Genomic DNA, 18385 nt, shown 5'->3' with positions numbered 1-18385 from the left:
CTTGGCATTACTCAGAATCTATTTATTCATGCTTTGCTAAGTGCTAAGTATAAACATACAATGATGAACATCCCCCTTATTTAAATGGCGTTAAAATATTCTGCTTACTTCTTCATATGTTGTTAAAATCCAGTGGTATCGTCATTGATTTTTATAGTCCTTCGTATATCGATAATATCTATATATGACAAGATTAGTAGCAACCGGATATTAAGAAAATCAAACGATAATGGGATAAATAACTGTAGTTACATATACCCTACTATCGAAAAGGATCCCCAATGAATTCACATATTTCTCTTACATCCATCGAGGAAGTATTTTCTCCGTAAAATTCAGTTTTCAGTGATCTCAGCATCACTTAACTCGAAAGGTGATTTGGTGAGTGATAATTTGTTAGTTGCTTCAATAGAACATCGGAGACTATATGTATGAATAGACTGTGGTTTCCAAGGGTATATTGGCTTATTTATACTATAATAACCACGAGTACCTGCTTATGAAACGACGTTACGTGTTTTTTCACAATCAGTTTTGATGATAACTACGAAATTATGATATTTGGATGCGATAGAGCTGAACGATGTTGTAAAGGTGACCATTTTGTAGCGTCAGTGAAAGTTTGAGACATTTTTGAAAAAGTTTGCTTTCTAAAGGATGTGGGTGATCACTCCATGCTGAACCACTAACCTTAACTCGCACTTCGATCCAGTGGTAACTCCAGGAGAGCTACAGACGGAGCTACTATAGCGGATAGCAAACCAACTTCTAGGTGAAGAGAAAGTTGCGAAAACATGTTGGAGGTGGATAGGACGTACATTAAAAAAATCAAACTGCATTACGAGGCAATCGCTAGTTTGAAATCATTACGGGAAAGGGAAAACAGGAAGACTAGTAGTAATACTGGTTCCAAGCCACATGATTTTTGAAGCCGAGAATAAATTTAGTGCGAGGATTTACATTGAACACGTAACGCTTAGAGAAGGTTAGGAATGGTGAACACGGGAACGACTGATCGGTACGTGTGGTGTTTGTATGAACTCATGTCTTCTTTGTATTTGTTGTGAGCCTAATTTCGAATTCCAAGTACAATACGTTCATTCGTTCTCTCCTAGTTCTTCCTGGCCTGAATCGCGCTATTTCGAGGATTCCTAGCTCGTATAATAATTCAATTACTTCTAATTATCACAGTATGGCATGGCTCAGCCCTGCAGGCATGGTCATTTTGTGTAACTCGTCCCTATTCATATCAAATATATTATTCTTCTTTCAGCCCAAATGTGTTCCTCAGAGGTAACAAAAATCAAATTACTGACGTTCATGATCGGATAACTCAGCATAGACAGTGATGTGACTTTTACGTAAAATCTTACAGATCAGGTAGCCACACCATGACATGTCTATAGTTTTGTGATTAGGTTTATCATTATGGTAACAAAGATATAGGTACTAATACCGAGCTAAAATATAATTCTACATACCAGTGAAAATATTGTGTCGCGAATCGACAGCAGATATCAAGAGAACGAACAGCAGCTGGAAACAACTGGAAAAGACTGTCCAAGTCAGAGTTCATGGGAGGATCCCTCTGGGTGGCCTGTGTTCCTTCGTGGGAGGTAGCAGGCGTAAATAAGTAATTCAGTGAAACTTCGTTTAGTTCTAGCCAGACCGACCAGTAGAGTAAATCGTTTACACATTTGACAACAGATCACTGATTATTGCACAATGTTGAATATCGTCAAGGAAAAGAATCACTAACACAGACCTGTCGTTTACACATCATGGAGGCGGACATATGGCAGCGGTCCCGCCTTCCACTTGTGTAATCTGTCCAGATCAATACACTCCCATAATGACGTGTAACGTATGTACGGGCCAGGTTAACATACAGGTTGTTGACGTATATGACAATTTAAAAATAATGAACATGACCAGAAAAATAATTTTAAAGTGAAGACTTCTTGTGAAACTTCGGGCAGTTATATAAAGCGTCATATTCCTGCCTGAAGTTTCACAAGAAGTCTTCACTTTAAAATTATTTTTCTGGTCATGTTCATTATTTTTAAATTGTCATATACGTCAACAACCTGCATGTTAACCTGGCCCGTACATACGTTACACTATATCTTCATGTCTTCTAAATTTAGAAATCATCTGAATTGCCTTTAACATTTATCAACAAACCCATCATAGTCGTTGTTGCTAATCGTATTTGGGTTAATGGATTGATTTATCATATTAGCAGCCTAAAATGCGAACATACTTTAGATAATAATATTAAAAATTTAGGCACTATCAACTGCACTAGTAAAATAACTAAATCCTCAGGTAGCTGTTGGCTAAACAAACGTTTAAAATCAAGACTCCGTAGCCTACTAGAATTAACACTAAACGAATATTTTTGAATTGAAATTCATAATTAAATTAGGCGTCTCGGATTCTTTAACGCTATAAATTTCTGATAATTTCGAATCACCTAAAGCAACAATACCTATTTTTCCACTGACTAATCCTCAATCAACACTATAACTAGTTAAATTTAATAGTTTCAGGATATCGTCATAAAGCATTGTCATGACTTGACAATCACGCAATATGATTGATAAAATTAATGAAACTATTGACAAAATCGGTCAGCAAACTGACTTACAATTATCACTAGTGTTGTTTTTCTTTTATCTTCATTCACTACAGATGATTACAGTATGTTTCTCTATCAGTTGCTCATTCAGTAAATATCTCAACACCTTGTCAGTCTAATTGGAGGTTTAGCGACACAATGATGCTTGCAAATAATCAGTATAAGCAGTCAAGCAAATCTCCTGCAAACTGAAAACATCAATGTCGAATTTACCCCAACACTGACTAAGGTTCAAGCCATTATCATAGACATAAGTTGGGAGTGTACTCCCCTTGGTTACAACTTATGTTCTCCCTGATAATCACATGAGCATCACTTACTATTTAGATGGTGGTTGGAGGTAGTCAACAGGAAACCCTGGACCCGGGTTTCGTGCTACTTGGCACTCGTCAGCAAGGTGTACCTGTAATCTCGAGGGAACTGACGAGTGCCAAGTAGCACGAAACCCGGGTCCAGGGTTTCCTGTTGACTACCTCCAACCACCATCTAAATCTCAATACATAGTGCCCGCAGTGTCGAGTCACATAGACTGTTGGCCACATTGCAACATGATCGATAGCATTCGATCTGCACTAATAAGGACTAGACAAGCATGACATTGATCACCACCCAGTGATCAATCAATTGTGATCACTTACTATTAATCATCTTGTAAAAACTTATTTAGCCAAGTCCATCTTGCAACACCACATCACTTAGTAATATGACACATAGGCTTAACTGATTTCAATAACTTATAACCACTATATCTCAGTTAAATCGTGTTCCGCCTTATGATAAACTGCATACTTGCAACTAACTTGTATGCTCATCAGCCGGCAAGTATAAATATAAATAAATAGTCTATCGCAGATAAGAATATTGAGTCTAGAGCATGTCTCTTACGAACACACTCATGTTTAACGATTTTTCCTAGCTATCTTTCCAAAATCCATATAATTATCACTCATGTATTTAAATTTTATTTTGATAACCATTCATGTGTATTAGTAGTATTACTAAATGCTATCACGGTCAAGTAGAAATGAGGTTGAGAAAATCTCCCCATAACTAAATGTGTAGTATCAAACTAACAGGAACACTAGTCGGAATTCTTCACGGTAATACTTTTGCTCTTTCAGTTAGCCTACTAATACAGATGCAATTGGAATTCAACTCATATGGACAACTTACCGGCATAATCGTTATTTGATTTCATAATTTAAACCAAAACTAATACCAATATTAACATTTCTACAATATTCATTACTTTAATATTTCTAAACACAAAATACTTACTACCTATACGTTAAGTTATTAACCAACGGTTATTAACACGCATCGTTTTATTATTGTTATTGTAATCCCATTTTTTATAGCTCAAATAATCTTCACCAAAATTTTCATTTCAAGCGTGTTAAGCATGAAGGCAGATATTTTAAAATTATTACATGTATTTCTCGACCAGATGCTGCCGCCTTCTTTCTGATTTATCCTTCAGCTTATCAATACCCGGAGGATTCTTACTATTCTTGGTAACCTCCGGCCCGCGTTAATCTCATCCAATTTGGTATCGAACCAACACCACGTTGATTCTGGTGGGAGAGTAGTGTAGTGGCATTGGACCATAACTACACAATCCTCAAAGCTGAATACGAGATTACTCGGAAAATAGATATTCAATATTTAACGCGGAAAAATACCTAACGATGGAGAAGGCGCGAATAATGACTGAATGAATTGGAGTTGATCGAATGGCAGTACTAATATTATAGTAGACCATAGTTCTACGATGTCACGTCTGTTTTATACGATCATCAAAGTAACACACAGCACTTGGATTACACAAAAGGGAATTCCATATTATGTACTAACCTCTATGTGTGTTTTCAGCGCAAGCTAAAACGTTGAGCTAGTAAGTTATGAGTATTAATCAATATTACAATACGATAATACACGTGAGCATTAATCAGAGGATTAATAGAATTTGCGTTAACATAAGTAAAAACGATCGGGAATGTTAAAGTGAAAATGAGGAATAATAATAGGTTGCGTTTCTTTAGTTGAGCTTACCAATGTTGAATTATCGTCTACTTCGTTATTAGTACTGCTTTAATAATAGAACTAGTCCTAAAATTGTAGATTTGTCATGATATAACTACCTAATCTATAAGATCTTACGTGGAAGTCACATCATCGTCTACACCAACTCACTGTATCGTAACAACTACCAATACATGATGAAGAACAAGCTTAGGCTAGAGAAAGAACAATATATTTAATATGAATAAAAGATATAAGGTAATATTCAGCAGGGACCACGCGTGCATAGCCGAGCCATGTCATTCGATCAACTCCAATTCATTCAGTCATTATTCGCGCCTTCTCCATCGTTAGGTATTTTTCCGCGTTAAATATTGAATATCTATTTTCCGAGTAATCTCGTATTCAGCTTTGAGGATTGTGTAGTTATGGTCCAATGCCACTACAAACCTCATCTGGCAAAAAAATCTCACTGATAAGAAAGTATTGTAGATCACCAACGTAGATTATCTGTGTAAAATGATTGGAGGTCTACTCGAGTTAGACGGGAATAGAATGACGAACCAGCTAACTTTGAGGTCACACCCCGCGATCAGCATCTAGCATGGATTACCCCTTCGATGTATTAAAGTACTATGTCTGCTTCGAAGACCGTATAACACAAAGGACTTTATTATGAAAACATGTTAGTAGGAATGAGTACAGAGAAGATAGTGAGATAACCAGCGCATGGGCCAGTTTACGGCTTACGATGAACTGATGCGCGTCGGTTGTCCTTGATATTGACAGGGATCGATGATATGTTCGATATTCCGTGACCCAACTGCCGAATGATTTGGTTAGGGCTCAGTGACATTTCATCGGCCCTACAGTATATTTCATTTCTTCATCCCATTTAGTCCTTTATTGACTCCCACCTTTCACAATTATTCAAAGTTCTTTTTTGAATCTTCTATGGCAGAAAGATATTTAGCTCGAATGGTCATTCGTCTAGGCTTCAGTATTATCCTACTGATTCTAAAAACCTCCCTTGGGCGACCAAAAATTAGGAGAAACATATTTGAAGGACTCGCAACAAAAAGTAAGTACTTCTTCAATGGTGTCTTCCTCTTTGTTATCTAGTCTATGCACTAAAACGGTATTTGCAAAACTCACAAACAAACCACGGTTCATACTGTCTTCTGAACATTCGTAAAACTGAAGAGCAGGTGTTTTTGATTTGCATGTACTGTTAGTTATGTTCATAACTAACGAATCAAATCGTTGCTTAAGCTCCAACCATGTCAATCTGATCTGATGCGTCTGTAGATTATCCCTATTGCATTTGACCTGTCAGTTGAAGGACATTATTATCCGATTATATTCGTGTGGTTGCAACTCGTTTTTCATTCACTTCGATAAAACACGCAATAATAATCGGTATGTTTATGCGTTCCACTTAATGATTAGAATTCCCTTAACTATTGTACTAATCAAATTGTTATTTTTATGTTTAGAAACAGATAAAGTTTAAAGCTAAATTATACTTGTTCTGACTGTAGCTTTCACATTGATTCTAGGGTCGTCAATATAGCGTTTACAGTTCTGGTAGAACAGCCATAGGACAGATTAAGTCCTACATGTACCTAAATATACCTTTATCATTACGTAGATTTAACTGATCTCAAAAGTTTTCATCATCGAAAAAAGTCGTATGGACATACCAATTAGTTGCACGTATCGCCTGTACAATCCCCCTAACATCATTTTCCTTCTAACAGTTTGTTTTGAAATGTTGAACACTTAGTCCCAACCCTAAAAACAGAGTTCTCTGCCGCTTGATAACTATCACCATCTCATATATCCCACCTTCATATGACAGGCACTTAGGAACAGTGATGGGTGAAACATTTCTCGTGAAAAATTCTAGTCTATCTTGTCCACACGTCACTATCATTGAAAGTCATAGCTTAAAGTTTCACGATTATGTAGTAGACAAAGTTAATAATATAACGAAAAATGCAAAAAATGTTGCTGTTACACCCGAGTTAATAAACTATACTCATGATGTATTTTAAGAACTAAGAAAACTTTTTCAATATAAATCAAAACTAATCATACCAAACTATTTTCTAGGTTTACATAATAAAAGCTTGCATGTTAAGAAAAAGCTCAAAAACATTTTATTGGTAAGCAAAGAATATCTTTCTAATGTTTGCACTATTCTTGAACCATATTTAATAAGGTGATATTGTTGAGTAGTTTCCTATTATTCTGAAAAGTGCTTTTTATAGTAAATACAAAGGTTAGAGGTTTCTATATAGAAGGTTGCATAGTAGTTAAATAAAATTAACAAGTTGTTTAAATTATTACATCATTTATCTTCTATAAATTATGAGTTTTGTACATTTGTACTTATTTAAACAAAATTTCTTGATAAATATTTTTTTTCAACAGACTGATACTAATGATGCTAAATCATGGCTTCTCATTTCCTTCTTTTGATAACCACTATATCCTGGCAAATTTAAGTTGCTAGAAACAAAATATTTAAGAAAAAGGTCATTTAAATGTATGGATGATGAAAACTAAAGTTTTCCGGGCTTTATGTTGTCGTAGTATAACAAATGAGTCTTTCTTATTAGTTTCTTGGTAACGACATATGTCGTATTGTATAGTTCTGAACGATGGCCGATTTTTTTATCATGTTACAGCATGACTACTCATCTAGTATATTAAATATTGGAGTATGTGTCTCATGTGGTATCACTTCATCACAAATATATGAATTACATGCATTTATCAACGTTATAAACTCCTGATTACGAATAATATTTTCCATTTCTAGAGTAGTATTATTTATTCCTTAAGGATAATTTCTTCACAAGAAAACAGAAAACTTTTAGGAAACTACGGGGCATCAGATTATTGATTTATCCTAGATTTTTACCTTCGGTTATCCAGAAAACACTACACATAATAACGCATGTAACCTATAACGTATTATATAACCTGAACTTTATATTTTGTTTGCCTTAAGGAAAAGAAACGTCATCAAAAAAGCTGGCAATTGACTTTACTTAAAATTATATAGAGGTTAGTTTTCATGTTAATAGTTCACCATTTTCAAGAAAATGAACATTCAAACAAACTTTTTGATCATCAGTGGCCCTTAATTTTATTAACAAGTAATAAACGTTCTACAATAATACCTTTGCAGATGATATGACGCAAAGTGCTTAATTACTATTCCGAAAGATTTTTAATAAACCTATCAACATTGTAAAATACCATGTACAAGTTAGTAGCGATTAGTATTTGATGGCTTATAGGATCATATGTTAGCTTTTGAAGCGATAATTATTATCAGAACGGGTTTTGTGGAGATTTTTAGAAATTTTACTGGCTGAATTCATGAGTCAATTGAAGCTAGACCACCATGGAAAACCTGGAAGCACCGGACGGCCGTTTCGTCCTAGTATGAGCCTCCTCAGCGGCGCGCATACACGACCCCACCCCCTGCAAAATTCGGACCCAGGACCTATCAGTCTCGCGCCAGGCGCTTAACCAACTAGACCACTGAGCCGGCATCCAACGGTGTTAATGTCTAACTTCTAGTTCTAGTGAGACGTCGTTACCAGTGGAGTTCAACCACGTCTGTTGTGAGATAGGAACTCACTGAAGACAACGATGTACGGCGGCGCAACTTCATGGATTGGTTGAAGTGAGACATTAACACCGTTAGATGCCGGCTAGCTCAGTGGTCTAATTGGTTAAGAGCCTGGCGCGAGACTGATAGGTCCTGGGTTCGAACCTCGCGGGGGCGGGATCTTAGGTACGCGCTGCTGAGGAGTCCCATACTATCACGAAACGGCCGTCCGGTTCTTCCAGGTTTTCCATGGTGGTCTAGCTTCAGTTGACACATGATTTCAACCAGTGAAGCAATAATTATTGATTGAGTATCTTATTGTGGTAGTTAACGTGAATATTTAGGTACAGTCAATTGGTGAAACAGATAGAATGAAACGTGCGTCCCGAATCCCAATACTAGTCACAATTCAAATATACTCAAATCCGTGACAAATAGGCGATATGGGGAAATCTACTCAGGATATCAACAAGAGTTGGTCAAAATTAAGTCTTGAACATCAGAAACGAGATAGTACAAATCCTTGTAAATATAAGACATCCGTTAATAACAAAAATAGGAAGTGAATATAATTGTCACTACGAAAACGATAAAGATTAAATTAAACTGTTGTCTGGTTATGAAATATATTATATCTACATTAATTTGTCCGTTTAATGTGTAGACAACATCAGTTACCAGAATGTGATCACATGCGAATAAAGTAAGTAACCATTTATACAACCTGATTTAAAAATTCAAACCATCATAAATTACACGGTAGAAATAACTTAGATTGATTAGTTTTATAATTGTAGATTGTTTTTACTTAAATGTTTGACTCAAGTTCCAATAACGTGTTGGGCGAGAGCACCTAGAATATTATGAATACTACAATTAGTTGTACTTAACTGACTGGTAAGACAAATATATATCGAGAATTATTTAATTTTTATCCAGACTGTTTTTCAACAATGACCTTGTGGTTAGTCTTTTTTTATTTGAAAAACTACCTTTAAAAATACTGAAAACCATGTATCAATGGAAATTAATTCCAATTTTAGTCTTCTGGCCAGTTATTTACTGTGTTATACCGTTGTGATACAATAATTATACTTAAATGTGTATCGATTGATAAACCCAGATCATATAATCAATTCACAACAAAAAAAGAGTTTTAAATTAAACGGTGCTTGAAAAACATGATTTCTAAGCTACTTACAGATCAAATACATATTCATGAGGAATATCTTGACGGACTAAATTCAATGATTTGTATTTGTGGTACGGGTTATCTAAATCAATACGCTTTTCGCCCGTACAAAGCGATCCACTATAATGGTGAGGTCATGGGTGAACAGAATAATAAAAAAAGAAGTAGGCTAGTAAACATAATTATACATGAATGAATTATGTTTCTCTCACATAGGTATACAAATTCCGTAACAATAACACTTAATTCAGTCAATTATTAGGGGCATCTAGCTTAAAAATATTTATTCTAGCGTAAACATGAAACTCATTATTTTTTCAGAGCAGATAAATACGTAGTAATGATAATAGTATATTTCACAATCAAAGGAAAATTCAGTATATGATACGGGATTCACTGAAGTTAAAAAAATATAATATCATCAACGTCAATCACCCACTGGTTCCATTATATACAATACATGCCTTAGATACTAACAATCAGTCCATGTTCTTAATCATCAACTGTCATTTGTAATGTAGTTCTTTAATGTGAAATAAAGTTGATTATGTGGTATGATTAAGAAAAATGAGAACGCTTCTGTAAAGAAAATTTTCTTGTCAGGGAAGACTTTGTTCATGTACACTGAATTCTAAGGGGATATGGCTGCAGAGATCTGAATAGACAATTTTTGGAAATCCTTAAGGAAAATTTTAACTCACCCGAGCTACGACTTGTATTTTATAGTACATGCCTGATCCAAGGATGTGCTAAGGATAAATTGACGCGTTGGATCATTTCAATGTGTAGAACCTGTTTACATTCTCATGTAGAGCATTTCATGCTAACTGGACAAGCATCCTGTTTCCAAACTTTTATCAAAACACTATCCGCCACGATCATCAAAAAGTGGGTATAAATCAGGTGGACTGTTCGATTGCTGAACGTCTATTCAGTTTTGGCCACTTACCTTTACTAGAAAATTACCTCAGAATTATTCATAAATCGAAATGAAATAGTTGTAAGGGAAGCCTATGCATAGCTAACTCTTTAGCAATTCATTGCTTCAAGCCTGCTCTTTGCATTCAGAAGCGATACGTTTGATACTTTAGTTTACTTTGATCCTGATGCTCTCATGATAATTTGTAAGTTCTTTGTTTACACCTTAACCTTTCTTATGTCACATGGACAATGCCCTTTCACTGATGAAAAGTCCCATACTAGGACGAGACGGCCATCCAGTGCTTCCAGGTTTTCTAACGTGGTCTAGCTTTAATTGATTCATTAATTCAAAAACCTATTCACCTGCTTAATGGTTTGTTCTGGATATTTAATCATTCAGTGGCTTGTATCAATCACACAGTCTCATGAGCAGACATCACTCGGTAGTATCGATTAACAATCTATTCAACAATCTCTACAAAATTCATATGGAAATTATTTATAATCGACTTACCTGTAACCAGGAATTTGATTAATTCGTGAATTATAAGAACAACTGTGATGTAAGAAAATGAACATGAGTAAAATATCAAATGCATGAAATTAAAAAGTATTATGACAAGGCATTTAAAGTTTATTCCTATTACCTGGTTGGTATTATTCAAGAGATGTTAATCAAAATAAAGGAGTTCAATAAATTTAACTTCTTACAGAGAGCATATTGTACCTTTAATTATTCAAATAATCAAAACTTTCCACTTCAAAATAACTTTCACTATATTACTATCTTAACTGTGATGTTATTACCGAGGATGATTTGATTCATTTCACAAATCACAACTTTCTGTCATGATCTCAAAAGTTTGTTTTTAAGGTAGTCAGAACTAAAACTATCATTAGACTCATTAGAAATCGTTTAGTTAATTAAAGCAACATTATACAATTTATACTGTTAGATTGTGATCTGAACCCTGTAAAACAAATTGTTCGACCTGGAATTATTCAATATGTTGTTGGGTTTCTTTAATAATAGAGTGCGATGATTTGTATAAGTTGATCAGTAGCTAGTATTGTTTTAACTCATTTTATGGAGATTTATAAACACGATTTTCAGTATAGAAGTTGTGGATATTATTAAGTTTTTGATTGAGATCATGAACCGATTGATGTTAGACCTTCGCTGGAAACCTGGAAGCACTGGACGGTTCAGTATGTTAAGCGTTCGCATGCGAGACTGAAGGCCCTGGGTTCGAATTCCGTGGATGCGCACTGCTGAGTAGTCCTGCAATAGGACAGAACGGCCGTCCAGTGCTTCCATGTTTTCAATAGGGGTCTAACATCAATCGGTTCATGATCTCAATCAAATATGATTTTACCTTAGTATGCTGATGAACTTCATGAAAACACGAATTTCGTTAGGATCAGGAACACAAAACACGTTTACATGTCTTTAAGACAGTTTTTAAGATATGATAATGCATATCTACACAGAGACTAAACGAAACACTAAACACCTCTAACTGCAGCACTGAAAGAAATGGTATTATGTTGTGTGATATGAACTGTAACTGTTCATTCAACAAATGAAATTAGATATTAAGCTTTGCTTAATGTTGAAATACTGTTAATGTTGTGGACGTCATTCTGTTATTGATTTCTGTTTTGAGTTCGATTGTGTGTAGACTATTTCTATTGTGCTTAATGCTTCATTTTCTGATTTATTGTTTGGTTCAAATCTAAGGTCAAAAATCGTGTACCGATGTATGACGTAATTCACTTAATTCCTAGTGTGCCGACTGAGTAGTCAGTCTAATCTGTTATCGTTATATATCGTAGAGTAGTAAAATCACACATTATATTTTTCCGTTACATCTTACATATTTACTGGCTTACGCCTGTTAACCCTGATGGAGGAGTATAGGCCGCTCATCAACATTCTCCATCCAACCCTGTCCTTAACAATCTCTTCCAGTTGCTATTCATCCTTTTCATGTCTACTTCCAGTTATCGACACTGTGTGTTCTTCTGCCCTCCATTTTTATGTTTCCCTTCAGAATTCCGAGTTAGCGTTTGTCATATGATGCAGTTTGATGACCTCTTCAGTATATGTCATATCCACTTCCATCATGTTTTCTAATATTCTCTTCAGCTAGAAATTGGTTTGTTCTCTCACATAGTAGGCTATTGCTGATGGTATCCGGTCAAGGGACATTCAGTATCTTGTGTAAACAACTATTTATAAAGTTTTTGATTGAGATCTTGAACCAATTGATGTAAGATCATCACAACTGAAAACCTGGAAGCACTGGACGGCCGTTTCGTCCTATTGTGGGACTCCTCCTCCAGTGCTTCCAGGTTTTCAATTGTGATGATCTAACATCAATTGGTTCAAGATCTCAATCAAAAACTTAATAATCTCCACAACTCCTAAACTATCTATAAATACTTGTACATGTTTGACGATAGTTGTGGTAGTTCTTCACGTTTTAGCTCCATACAGAAGAACTTTCTTGACATTCTTAATGAAGATTCTCACTTTGGTATTGGTTGGCAGTTGTTTTGAGTTCTATACGTTGTTCAGTTGTGGGAATGCTGTCCTTGTTTTGCCAATCCTCGATTTTACATCTGCATCAGATCCTTCTTGTTCCTCGATGATGCTTCTCAGGTTCGTGAAAGTTTCCACCTCTTTCCGAGCTTCTTTATCAAGTGTGACTGGGTTGATGTTCTCTGTGTTGGACTTGAGGATCGTGCTTTTTCTTTTGTTATATTTTAGACTACTGATGCAAAGGCTGCTGATACACTAGTTGTCTTCATCTGCATTCGTTGATGTGCATGAGATAGAAGGACCAGGTCATCTGCGAAGTCCAAATCGTCTAATTGATTCCGAGCTGTTCGTTGCATTCCATGCTTCCCCTCAGATGTCGAGCCCTTCATAATCCAATCAACCATCAGAAGAGAGAGGAAGGGTGAGAGAAGGCAGCCTTGTCTGACTCCGGTCCCCACTTGGGATGCGTCTGTCAGCTGTCCTCCATGTACAACATTACATTGTAGCCCGTCGTATCAATTCTGGATGATGTTGACGATCTTCTCAGGTATACCATAGTGTTGAAGAAGTTTCCATAATGTCCTCCTATCCACACCGACAAATGCTTCCTCATGATCAAGAGTGTTTATGTATATGTATGCATCATTATAAGGAATTGATCTCTATCGAAACCCTGGACAGGATTCAATAAAGGAAGAACAAGAAGACAGAAATTAACAACAGATGAACAAAAACAGAGGAAGTCAAGGCACAAGCGGAATACACAGAAGCAAACAAGCTAGTGAAAAGGGCATTTGAGCCGACAAACGGAAATACGTGAACGAACTAGCAACGACAGCGGAAAAAGCTGCGACAAATGAAAATACCGGACAATTGTAAGATATAACTATGAGTCTAGCAGGGAAAGTATAGTCAACCAGAGAGACCTGTTATGGAAAAAGAAGGCAAGCCAATAACTGAGATCGAAAGACAGAGGAACAGATGGGTTTAACACTTTGAAGAATTATTGAATGGGCTACTTCTATTGGATCTACCGGATGTCGAAGCAAAACCTACAGACCTTTCTATAGATATCACTCCATCAACAGTCGAAAAAATCAAGATGGCCATCAGACAAATCAAGAGTGGGAAAGCAACATGACCTGACAATATACCAGCTGAAGAGGAAATTAAGAAAGAACGATGGAAGTTGTTTGAACATGTATTGGAGAAATCCTCAAACTACATCATATGGAAACGCTAACTCGGAATTCTGAAGGGAAACATAAAAATGGAGGGCAGAAGAACACACAGTGTCGATAACTGGAAGTAGACATGAAAAGGATGAATAGCAACTGGAAGAGATTGTTAAGGACAGGGTTGGATGGAGAATGTTGATGAGCGGCCTACACTCCTCCATCAGTTTTAACAGGCATAAGTAATTTAAACATTTTGTTATATTTATAAGTGATTTATTTTTTTTGCTATTACTCAATTCGTAGTATTACTTATTATTCAGTTTGTAATTTGCTAATCTATTCAGTTGTCTGTGTTTATAAGAACCTTTTACACTTTCATTGGGCCGCTTTTATTCTTAAGGATGGAGAGGCAAATAAGCTTATCAGTATTTCAAATTCTTTGATTAATTTTTTCGTTGATGATGTGTGTAATAATCATGTACACAGTCTAAGCCCGAGAATTTACTTGCATAGCTTTTATTACTACCTTAGACATCATTTTCAGCTCTCGCAGCCCAACATTAGGGGTGGCCACCTTCGTAAAGTAGCTTATGTACAGTTGAGGTAGGACAAACGCCATAAATGTGGTGATTGTTTGGCCATTGTATAAAACAGAAAGTAACAACCTACTTACAATTCATATGGTCGGTCTTCTTTTATATGAAGATATCTTGCTTGTTTTTGATCATATTGAACTGGATTGAATAGTTCCGGCTGTAGGTTCAGGTGGTAAATAAATATTTATGAGAAATGGCTAAAAATAGTTTGGTATTTTTCGATAAAACCGTAAAGTCTATTCGTTGTATTTTGAATTGGTTTGCAGTATCTGAATAAAGATTTTATTTCAACAACCTATCTACTTCTTCAGCTAGACAATATACTGAAAATATTCACTTGGTGTTGTTTACTTGTATCTTCCCATTGTTATGTAGGACTGCAATTGATCAGTCTCTTTTCTTATAAAGCTTGTGACTTAAGGCTATATCGAGGCAGTCCACACAGAATTCACATATGCCAACATGAGACTGGCCAATTGCAGTCCTAAATAACAATGAGAAGATACAAGTAAACAATACCAAGTGAATGTAACTTCACCCCATTGTACAAGCAGGTGGCTATCACGACTTAGTAGCTAAGCGGATAACACGCTGGAGTTTGAAACGAACAGTGCCGGGTTCGAGTCCCAGAGTTAACACCAACTCTGAGATGCCAGTACACCCAGCTGGCGAGTCCCAAATAGGACTGAACGCGCGTCCTTGATTCCACTAACAGCCACTATTCATCTTTGCCTATACTATACTGAAAACCTATTAGTTGTCTGAGGCAATATTTGTTCATATTGCAGTATCATCGATTTGGTAATTGCGACTGTCATTTTGTAATATCATTCCGAGTTAAAAAAATTTAATGATATCCCTTGATCATATATGAATAAATATTATGTAAAACAGATAAAAGATATTCAGAGCTACACATTATGAGATTAAATCAGTCGGTAAGTGCTTGGTTTATTATGGTCAAACGACTTTAAACAAACGAGTTGCATTTTAGATTAGCATTATGAAAAAGTCAACTGTGAGACTATGGAAATAATTTAACGTTGAGTTTACTCAGCTTGATATCAGTTTGAACTATAACCATTTCACTTTATCCATTAATTAATGCGAAGTAAATTTTTGAATATAAGTGTACTGAGGTATTATTTTTAATTTAAATTTTGGATGTGAAATGGACCTTTCTCTATTGTTTTTATTTTCTCGCTCCTGTGGCAAAACATACTCACTTTGCATGCACAAGTAATCAGTTTTAGAAGTTATTTAAAATGTAGACAACACTGTTCACAGGGGCTGTTTTGTAACAGTGTCAGTAGAAATCATTTAAATTGCTGGAGCAATTATTCTTATGTGATGAAATTATCAGAATATGTTATGATTTTTCACAATTTCAAAACTTGAATGCTTGTGCTTTGATCGCACCTTCAACAGTTTAACTATTTAACCTACCACATCTGAAGTACGAATCCAAACCCAACAACGCCTATTTGGGGTTCAGGAGTGTCACAGTTTTATCAGAGACAATAGATAGTCTAACGAAATAAAATTAATTTATGTCATCACGCTCACATTCTTGTTCTTACTCTTTCCAAAGGAGAGAACAAATCTGACACACAACCTCAAATCAATAAGTGGAGTATGTTATCGATTAACAATGACTAAGCACATGTTTCGGTTCAAATGGAAACACTGTTTCAAAGAATCCGATCATAATGCCACACTTGAGTACAAAAATATAGGAATTTCCTTCATATTAACTTGGCCAACAAACTAGGGGAAAACCCAGTACATGTATGAACTCATGGTCGAGATCAGACCTCTAAATTATAATACTAAGAAATCAGTCTAAAAATGACTGTAGCTTTAGAATCTAAACCAGTCATACCAGCCATATAAACAAACCACAACTCAAGTGACGATAATGAGTACTGAAGTAACTCATTTAACAATTAGTATGATGTTCAATGCAACTCTGAATTTGGAAGCATGACAAAGCAGATGTTAATCATTTTCGGTAACCAATAGTTTTTCAGCTTATCCCAGTACTCTGTAAAAACGACCATAAGATTTTGATGGAATACATTAAAAAAACTGACCTGTAGTGACAAATATGATGAGCATCATTCAAGATGCTCAAAACAATACATTACAAGAAAAATTAGAAAATACATGATATCACGGCCTTAACACAGTCTTGTTCTGTGGTGTCTACAAATGACATAATATGAACATTGAAGCCCTATTGTTGATTACATGTTCATGAAGCTTGCCTAAAGACATTATTTCAAGACATACTGTAGTGTCAATGAACCATGAAAACAGTCTTAAGCACTAAATTAGTTGATCGCGGCTAAATTTAAACGCAACCACTAATAATCACATTTATGGTTGGTTGATTCGCTCAATCTCTAAAGGCGTAGGCGATGATTTAGTTAGTTGGTTTTTGAATGTGATTACATATTCGAAATAATAGGATGCGTTTCACTAATGATAAGTACCACAGATGAAAAGAACTTACTATCCATGACTTGGTAGCAGGGTAATATGAGTCGCTATCCAAAAGACCTCTAATTGTGTCTGCAACAGCCTCAGAACTTTTTATCGAGTATAAGCGTCGGCACGTATTTCCATAAAAACTCGATCGGTTTCCATATGCTCTGATATGAACGTAATACAATGTACTAAAAATGAAATTACGCTTGATAACTTGATGTATACAGGTAACTTTGTGCAATTTTGTCATCTCCAGTTAAACATCTGGTATTTAGCATATCCTGCCAAATGTTTTGAAGAATAAAAAAGCGTGACTTATGAAAAACGTACAAGTTGTGGAAATATAGAAGTCCTTAAGAGCTGTTTGGACTGATAGTTCTCACTTTTTAGGCTTGCTTAAGAGATTACAGAACGTCAAAAACCGCAATTTTACCGGCAAACCTTCCTCGAATTACTTGGTCACTAATGAATTTATCATGCATTGGTAATGCTTTATTCAAGGTCTCCGGAGGTGCCATGTTCGAACCTTCTCTGAATGCACTAATGTCCTTATAATAAAACATTTTTGCATAAGCATTACAAACTACCCCCGGAGACATATTTTGAGGCTTCCGTCTGTCAATACCCCTTCTCTCTTCAAGTCGGTTGAGTGAAGACGCTGACGCAAGATTGGATATATTTGTGGAATCTTCTAATGTCGTCAATGTTGGATACTTTGGTGGAAATCCCAATTTTTCCCGTTCTTTAATAGAGTTTTCATTTTTTAATAGAATATGTCTCTTGTTTTCGTCTTTAACTCTTACCCTTCTGTCTAAATCACTCTCCTTGTTTTGACTATTCTCTATAAATGGACGGCTCATACCAAGACCTTGAATTTTAAAATGTCGAACGATAGAATTTGGAACGTTGCTATACGAATGGAACATTATAAGAAAAACGAACAGTCCTGAACAGAACAGATGACTTTGCCCAGCAAGATTCTGTAGATCGTCGACAAAAATAAGTGAAAATAACGGTTCTGGAAGCAGAGCACAATACTCCTTATTTGAGTAAGTTTTTACGTCACAAGATGCTACTCACTGAGGTGCATCAGCACTTTTGTGAAATAATTTTTCCCGTGTGATACAATGCAGCTGAGCAAAATTTTAAGTAGTAAAACCAAGCACCCGAAG

At 35.7% G+C, this 18385-nt stretch overlaps 1 protein-coding gene across 1 annotated transcript; it reads right to left on the bottom strand.

Moving 5' to 3' along the window:
- Positions 1-6690: 6690 nt before the first annotated feature.
- On the bottom strand, positions 6691-18107 carry MS3_00002246 (uncharacterized protein). The gene is made up of 9 exons (XM_051209821.1): positions 17801-18107; positions 17647-17761; positions 17544-17608; positions 17418-17494; positions 17239-17377; positions 14801-14880; positions 10919-10960; positions 9493-9603; positions 6691-7177 (listed from the first exon to the last, which is right to left on the bottom strand). Exons 1-9 carry the CDS (start codon positions 18071-18073, stop codon positions 7093-7095), a joined length of 987 nt encoding a protein of 328 aa, XP_051075283.1. The 5' UTR covers positions 18074-18107; the 3' UTR covers positions 6691-7092.
- Between the last annotated feature and the right edge of the window lie 278 nt (positions 18108-18385).

This window comes from Schistosoma haematobium, chromosome 1 (genome assembly GCF_000699445.3).
Source record: "Schistosoma haematobium chromosome 1, whole genome shotgun sequence".
Taxonomy (NCBI): domain Eukaryota; kingdom Metazoa; phylum Platyhelminthes; class Trematoda; order Strigeidida; family Schistosomatidae; genus Schistosoma; species Schistosoma haematobium.
This window is presented reverse-complemented; position numbering and strand designations above follow the sequence as displayed.

Coding starts and splice junctions, on each gene's coding strand:
- MS3_00002246 (XM_051209821.1), bottom strand. CDS start 18,073: ATGAGCCGTCCATTTATAGAGAATAGTCAAAACAAGGAGAGTGATTTA. Junction 17,378..17,417: donor TATACATCAAGTTATCAAGC/GTAATTTCATTT, acceptor CGTTCATATCAG/AGCATATGGAAACCGATCGA. Junction 10,961..14,800: donor GAAGACCGACCATATGAATT/GTAAGTAGGTTG, acceptor CTTACATCACAG/TTGTTCTTATAATTCACGAA.